Source organism: Monomorium pharaonis, unplaced genomic scaffold (assembly GCF_013373865.1).
Source record: "Monomorium pharaonis isolate MP-MQ-018 unplaced genomic scaffold, ASM1337386v2 scaffold_438, whole genome shotgun sequence".
In the NCBI taxonomy this organism is placed as follows: domain Eukaryota; kingdom Metazoa; phylum Arthropoda; class Insecta; order Hymenoptera; family Formicidae; genus Monomorium; species Monomorium pharaonis.
In genome coordinates, this window is record NW_023415734.1 from 5,141 (window position 1) to 12,293 (window position 7,153).

General features: G+C 36.5%; 2 protein-coding genes and 1 long non-coding RNA gene across 6 annotated transcripts; 1 reads left to right on the forward strand and 2 right to left on the reverse strand.

The window, feature by feature from the left end:
• The first annotated feature begins 1,308 nt into the window (after nt 1-1,308).
• On the forward strand, nt 1,309-5,848 carry LOC105833196 (L-2-hydroxyglutarate dehydrogenase, mitochondrial). Of its 4 annotated transcripts, XM_036294742.1 has the most exons (9): nt 1,426-1,635; nt 1,738-1,745; nt 2,367-2,498; nt 3,139-3,334; nt 3,612-3,824; nt 4,145-4,336; nt 4,411-4,682; nt 4,872-5,051; nt 5,123-5,318. In XM_036294742.1, exons 3-9 carry the CDS (start codon nt 2,413-2,415, stop codon nt 5,316-5,318), a joined length of 1,335 nt encoding a protein of 444 aa, XP_036150635.1. In that variant the 5' UTR covers nt 1,426-1,635; nt 1,738-1,745; nt 2,367-2,412. The 4 variants fall into 4 exon arrangements, with proteins under 4 accessions (XP_012530193.1, XP_036150635.1, XP_012530195.1 ...); XM_012674739.3 differs by lacking the exons at nt 1,426-1,635; nt 1,738-1,745 and adding an exon at nt 1,309-1,419 and having other exon boundaries at nt 5,123-5,848; XM_012674741.3 differs by having other exon boundaries at nt 1,426-1,745.
• On the reverse strand, nt 3,357-4,553 carry LOC118648432. The gene is made up of 2 exons (XR_004965294.1): nt 4,418-4,553; nt 3,357-3,638 (listed from the first exon to the last, which is right to left on the reverse strand). It is a non-coding gene; the product is annotated as an uncharacterized LOC118648432 (long non-coding RNA).
• Nucleotides 5,461-7,147, reverse strand: LOC105833206 (post-GPI attachment to proteins factor 2). Its single transcript, XM_012674755.3, has 4 exons — nt 6,939-7,147; nt 6,391-6,637; nt 6,074-6,286; nt 5,461-5,997 (listed from the first exon to the last, which is right to left on the reverse strand). The coding sequence occupies exons 1-4, from the start codon at nt 7,125-7,127 to the stop codon at nt 5,870-5,872; spliced, it is 777 nt and encodes a 258-aa protein (XP_012530209.1). The 5' UTR covers nt 7,128-7,147; the 3' UTR covers nt 5,461-5,869.
• Nucleotides 7,148-7,153: the final 6 nt, after the last annotated feature.

Here is a 7,153-nt window from a genome sequence, read left to right on the forward strand (position 1 = left end):
GGCTCTGTCTTATCGCGGCGAAAATATTAATAAAATAACGCAGTCATCTTTGCTCAAGTTCTTCGAAGGCGACCTCAGAAAAGGGGATACTGGAAACTATATAATTAAAATTATATAATTGAAGAAACACAATGCAATGTTGATGAAAATGGCTGAGATAAAAGGTTTAGGCTCGTTCTCTCAAATATAGCTTAACTTTAAAATTTACTTTCTGCCTCTATCTAATTCTTAAAGACTAGGACTAGAAAAAGATAGTAAGAAAGTAAGTTAAATTGAGTTTAAAGTTAAACTACATTGGCATAAACGGGCCTTGGAAATTACAATTTCCAGAACTTTGAAAACAACCCTCGGAGCAGCTCCTTTCAGCCGCACATCTTTCAGACCTTCCGTATACAAAACGGAGGGAGAACGCGCGCACATAATGTGATTCGTTCGAAAGAAAAAGAGAGAAAAAGTAGCTATATATATATAAGGAGAGAGGGAGATTATACGCAGCTGAGAAAGAGCAAGAAGAACGCACAGAGAAATTGCGAGAGGTTTGCGAGAGGTTTACGAGAGGATTTCCAACTGGACCGTTTGTCCTTAACCGCGTAACTGTCCACGCAACGAGCGTACGAGAAACGCGAACGAAAAGTAACAAAGTAAGATTTTCGCGTATTTTACACGAGCGGGACGGGCAGATTGTTTAAAAATTTCGTCGTGCGAAACGTCACGCCGAGTCGTCGCAAGGGGACACCACTTGCCGGATGCCGACTTTATCGGCTTCAAAAGTCAAACCTGGTCTCTTCAAGAGCTCAGACTCGTCTACTCTAAATTAAATATTATAAATACTCTAAGTTAAATGTTAAACTCAATCTATGTTGTCTTCCTCAACATGATACTAAAGGAAACGTAAATCAACTTAATAAATGCGAAATATGTTTTTCTGATTCTCAAAAAAAAAACTGAGACATGCTACATCTAAATATAAAATACCTGAAAGAGAGAAAGAAACAAATAGAAAAAAGGGAGAGAGAAAGAGAGAAGGAGCAAAAATACAGAAAATAATAATTAATAATTATAATTATTCAGTAATTAATAATCATCACCGTTGTAAACAATAAAAGCAACGAGAGTTAAAATAATAATCAATCGTGATTAAAGGATCAATCATTAATCGGGAAATGATTGTACTTTTGTGATTAATAATCAGCATCCGCGTCACCAGAGACCCGGCGGTAAATTCCCGTTTCTCAATTACTGATCGCTGATTAATTGCTAATCGAGCGTTTTCCCCGGAGCACCGGTCTGTCGCCGTCCGTCACTGAATCGGATGTTTTGGCCGCTCATTGTCGGCATGAAAAATATCATTCGCTCACAGCTGCGCGTGACGACGACGCGTGACGGCCGGGTCGCGTCGCGCAATTTTGCATCGTCGGAGTACGTATTGTGATAAACTATATATATTATAATAACCGTGTAATAACGCGATATACCATCTCGACGACCTCGCGATGTAATTTTACGTTGCGCTGCAAAAGTAACGCCGCGGCATGGCATGCGAATGTTCGGGCGTTAATTTTGACCTCTTTGCTCCACTTCTTTCTCTTGTCTTACGATGTTTGTGATAACGCTGATAACGCGCCTTCTCTGAAGGTTAGATTCATATTTTTTGACGCGCAAGCGTGTAAATTATTAGATGCAATTATCGTAAATATTGTATATTTCTTGTGTTGTGCAATCGATTCCACGAAAAAGAGAAAAGGGTAATTTAGAATTAATATTTCTTCACATGTGCTTTTGGAGTACGTCACCTTAAGATAAGGAGTCCGCTCCAAAAGAATTAATTTTGTGGTGAACGACGTACATACACATATTGTATCACCCGTTACTATTTTTTTCATATAAATGAATAAAATTAAGGAAATAGAGAGGATTAATTTAAAAACTCTCTTTAAATTGCTTTTTGAAAATATCATGTAAAGATAAAAAAGCTAATTAATATTATATCTTTATGAATAAGTATGACTACGATTCTAATTAATTCTTTTGTAGAATATACAGAGATTTCGATCGTAAACTAAGATTATCACATTATCGATAAACCAAAAGAAAAGGGAGAGGGGAACGTTTTAGTCGTCAAAATTAAAATGACATTCACATCTTAAATATGAACCTGTACGTGTTGCACCTTTTGCACTTAGAATCTTCGCTATCTCTTTCTCCAATGCCCGGATATATGTTTAAAGTTTTGAAGATAAATTCAAGCAACACAAATCTCTATACGGATAGTCTACTAGTCTACATAGTTGTCTTGACTTTAAGCTCGATATGGGAGACTAATTCTGCTTAATTTTATTAATTCCTATCGTGATGCTTTTGTGCAGAAAGCGTGCGGTCCAAATCTAAGACGTGACAACCGATGTTCAACCGATGATGCGAACGAGCGTGATAACGTCCCTGATTGGAAGGGCCGCGTTACGGCCGAATTATTTATCTCGTCACCAGGCTTCCACGAGGTGATGTATATATATCGATTCCTTCGTTAGGATTTATACACCGTGAAATCTCGAGGCGTACCGCCAAAGTCCCGCGGAATGACAGCGTTTAATAACGGGGCGCGATTTAATCCACGGCGCCGGAAACTGCTAAGTTCTTGTCCAAACCTCCGGCGAATGCCTGATAATAAGCTCTTTAGCCGCGGATTAATAAACATCTCACGTACTTCGTAAAGCTGCAGCCGCGTTGTTACTCAACACAGAGGAACTTTGACAGGCGTGTATATCTGTACATGCACGGATTATATTCCCCTCCTCCCCCCTCGTATCGCGTGCAAACTTTCTCGCGTTGTTACGATCCTACAATTTCCCGTGACACGTTCGCTAAGAATATTCCCCGCCGAATTATTGATTCTACTTCTCCAATCTGTCATTTCCGTTTATCATTCCTATCACAATAGAGGTATCGCTCGTAATCGCCAATCTCTGAAATTTTTATTTCCAAAAGATACTCGCATATACTTGGCGTTAAAACAAATAATCTAACGTTTGCATTCAAAAATACTCGAAGAGAATCTAATACTTTACTTAAAATCACCCACGAACGAGAGATTGTTTTTCTTCCATTACAAGAAACGATTCAGACAAACGGAATTTTCAGCACATGCACCCCGTACGACCTAGTGATCGTGGGCGGTGGCATCGTTGGTTGCGCGACCGCCCGCGAGATGATGATGCGGCATCCGAACATGAAAATGGCCATCGTGGAGAAGGAGAATGATCTAGCCAGGCATCAAACGGGCCACAACAGTGGCGTAGTGCACGCCGGCATTTATTACACCCCTGGAAGCATGAAGGTAAACTGAAATGAACGTTACGCCGCTTTTAATAGTTCATTGAACTTGTGATGAGATGAACAGCAAGATTAAAGATGTTTAATAATCATCATCTCGTCATACAAATAGATTGTTCTTTTACACAAGAAGCAGAATGCTTCGCATTCAATTTCCAAAAATAACAATTTTAACTTACAGAAAATAAATCAGAAATCGCTTAGACTCACGAATATTTCCAGGATTGATTTTATTTGCATTCCACAATTAAAATTCGTGATCCAACAGCGACTGTTTGTAGGCAAAGCTTTGTGTGGAAGGCCTGAAACTATCGTACGAGTACTTTTGCAAGAATAACATACCCCATAAGAAAGTTGGCAAGTTGATTGTCGCTCAGAATCCGGCTCAAATCAAGAGGATAGACGACCTCTTCGATAGAGGAACGAAAAACAAAGTGCCCGATTTACAGATTGTTGAGAAAGATTGCATTTCGAAATACGAACCCAAATGTCAGGTATAACAGACAGAAAATAATTGAGTTGGATGTAGAAATTGCATAAAAAATTTACTCTCAAGTTTTAACACAAATTCTTATCAAATACATATCAGATAAAATTAAATTTCAATTTGTTCAGATAAAAATAATCAGATAAAAATAAAATAATCAAATAAAAATAAAAATTTTATTTGCATTGTCCCATTATCATTTATATTATAATTTTATTTTAAATAAGTTATATAAAGAATCTGTAATTGTGTATAAATAGTACAATAATTTTAAGACTTCGTAAAGAATAAGGAAAAGTAAATAATCAAATTGTATCTCGTTTCTAGGGAGAAAAAGCTATATGGTCACCGTGGACTGGTATAGTGGATTGGGCGGTCGTCTGTAAATCTTTTGCCGAAGACTTTCGGAAAATGGGAGGAGAGATTTTTCTTAATTTCGAAGTAACCGGATTCACGGAGATAGTGGAATCGAAAGGAAAAAGTCAATTAGTTCCCATATCCGTTCATTCGAAAAACCGGGTAAGATTTTCTTTTTCAAACCGTATTTTACTGCGCGTTTTATCGCATTAATTATCTAATATTTGTGTTTAAAGTGCATACCAACGAAATACGTGCTGACGTGCGCTGGCCTGCATTCAGATCGACTGGCGGTGATGACGGGATGTGATTTAAGTCCACGGATAGTACCGTTTCGCGGCGAATATCTTCTACTAAGCGATAGCAAAAAGCATCTCTGCACAACCAATGTGTATCCGGTGCCTGATCCTAGATTTCCATTTTTGGGCGTGCACTTTACACCCAGAGTGAACGGCGATATCTGGCTGGGTCCTAATGCTGTTCTTGCGTTCGCTAGAGAAGGTTATAGGTATTATTACAAAAATATTTATTTAAATTTACATAAGATTGAGTAAAATCAGTAAACATCACTAGAAATCTAAACATATATTATTTATATGTAAAAGTATTTAGAAGATATAAATAAATTAGAAAATATATAACAAGATATAAATATATTATAAAACACATATGACATTTAAAATTGTTTCTCTTTCAGTTGGTTCGATATAAATGTAAGGGACTGCATAGAGATGGCAAAATTTCCTGGTTTATACAAACTATGCTTCCGATATTTCGTGCCAGGCTGCATGGAGATGATAAAATCAATTTTTTATCAATTGGCTGTGAAAGACCTTCAAAAGTTTATTCCTGAAGTTACGTACCAAGATGTAAAAAGGTCAGTATTTTTTGTCTTGTAATTGTAAATATTTTCATAAAATATAATAATTCTCTTACAATTATTAATAGAGGACCGGCGGGCGTAAGAGCACAGGCAATGGATAGAGACGGCAAGCTAGTTGACGATTTCGTTTTCGACACGGGCACCGGTACCATCGGAAGCAGAGTGCTGCACTGCCGAAACGCACCGTCACCAGCTGCTACCAGTAGTATGGCAATAGCAAAATTTATTGCCGATAAACTCGATCGCGATTTTAAATTTTAATGTACGTCGAAGTACATATATCTAATCGCTCAAATGTAAAATATAAATCAAGAGCGGACATTTTTTTAAAAATTCTCAAAGAAAATATAAATATTTTCTATCTGCCATATAATTTTTGTATTAAGCAATTTATTATCTCAAAAAAAATATATTTGTTTATTATATTAATTTATGTACATTAATGTTTAAACACACATACTGTATAGTAATATATTCAAAAAACAACTATCAATGAGACCATGAAAGATAGAATCATTTTATATCAAATTCTATGTCCTCAATTTTTTAGCATTAATTAAAGTGCCTTGAAAAATGTGCTATTACAAATACTGATAAACATATCTGGCATTAACATCCATGAGGCGCGTCCATGCTTTTTAAATTTCTATTTTACAAATTCTTGATTTATATTTTTGTATAAATTACCTAATAAATTATTTTCAATACAAGATTACAATACATAACAATTTCAAATACGAATATGTACAATAATATACAACAAAGTTGAAATATATGTAACAATTATCACATATGCACACGATTAAAAAATTTTATATAATTCTAAGTCTGTTTCCTGATATCATAAGATGAGTGGTAGCAAAGTCCAATGCAGCCGTCAGATGGTATCCCATATTTGAGAGCACAACTCCATATTCGCTCAAAGCGAACATTGAATACACTGAAATTATAGAGCGACTCTTTAAGATAGCAAGAGCAATGCAATATAATAATGACAATGTCAACTGGTATCTTACCTAAAGGTTCGCAATATTTATTATGTCTATAAAAGAAATAACATGCTATTATTATAGATATCACATTCAATATCATTGACCTCCGTTTCCACATCAAGGAAGCATTGTTTGAACCTTTCGCGATATTCAGGCAGCTTTTCATAATATAATATGCTAAAAACATGTGTACAAACGATGTCATCAAAAAAGTTATGAAAGACATCTTGTGGAATGCTGTAAGAAAACCAACATAGTGTGTTAATCATATCGCATTAATGTGTATTGCATATAAATATTGATAAATATGTAAATTCTCATATGCATACGTATTTGCATACCATAATTCTCGTCGGAAGTCCAAAAGCTCAGTGTCACCAGAGAAATATTCTCAATGGCGTACATAACAAGCACAATATTACTCAGATATTGCGCCCACTTGTAAACATGCTCCTTGTAATAACGATAATACAGCATGAACACCAAGGTTCTCACTATTGCCTGTAATGCTATAGAAGTCTTCCAGACATCTCTCTGAGGTCTGTAGTGACCTATGGCCGCCGAGACAGATGGTAAAAAATTGTATACCTAGAAATTATATGTAAAGAAGAAAAAAGAGAAAATATTCTGTCTCTTAGGCCAGCGAGCCTTTTATTAATAACTTGTAATAAATTTTATTTTCTAACTTGCGTAAGTTTTATAACTTTACTTATATGAAAGCATTATTATTTCGAGAAATACACCGAATCATGTAATCGAATCCTTTTATATTTCTTCGGAAATCAATCATAAGCACCGCCATTCGTTCAGAATTACGCAAGATAATCCGGCCTCCATCTCTACAGAAAATACAGTTATTATCTCGCGCGGGACCGATCGACGGTCGTACCTGACAATGAGTGGAGGTGGAGTGTTCGAAGTTGTAGAGGACCGACCAGACGACGCAAAAGACGAACGCCAGGAACGGCAGGAACACGGTGATCCATGCCACTCGGGAGAACGGCACGACGAGGCGGACCTTCGACATGTCGTTCTCCGTTAACGGGATATACTCTGACCCCAATCGTAGCTTGCTCATCGTATTAAGCTCCTAGCTGCGTATCT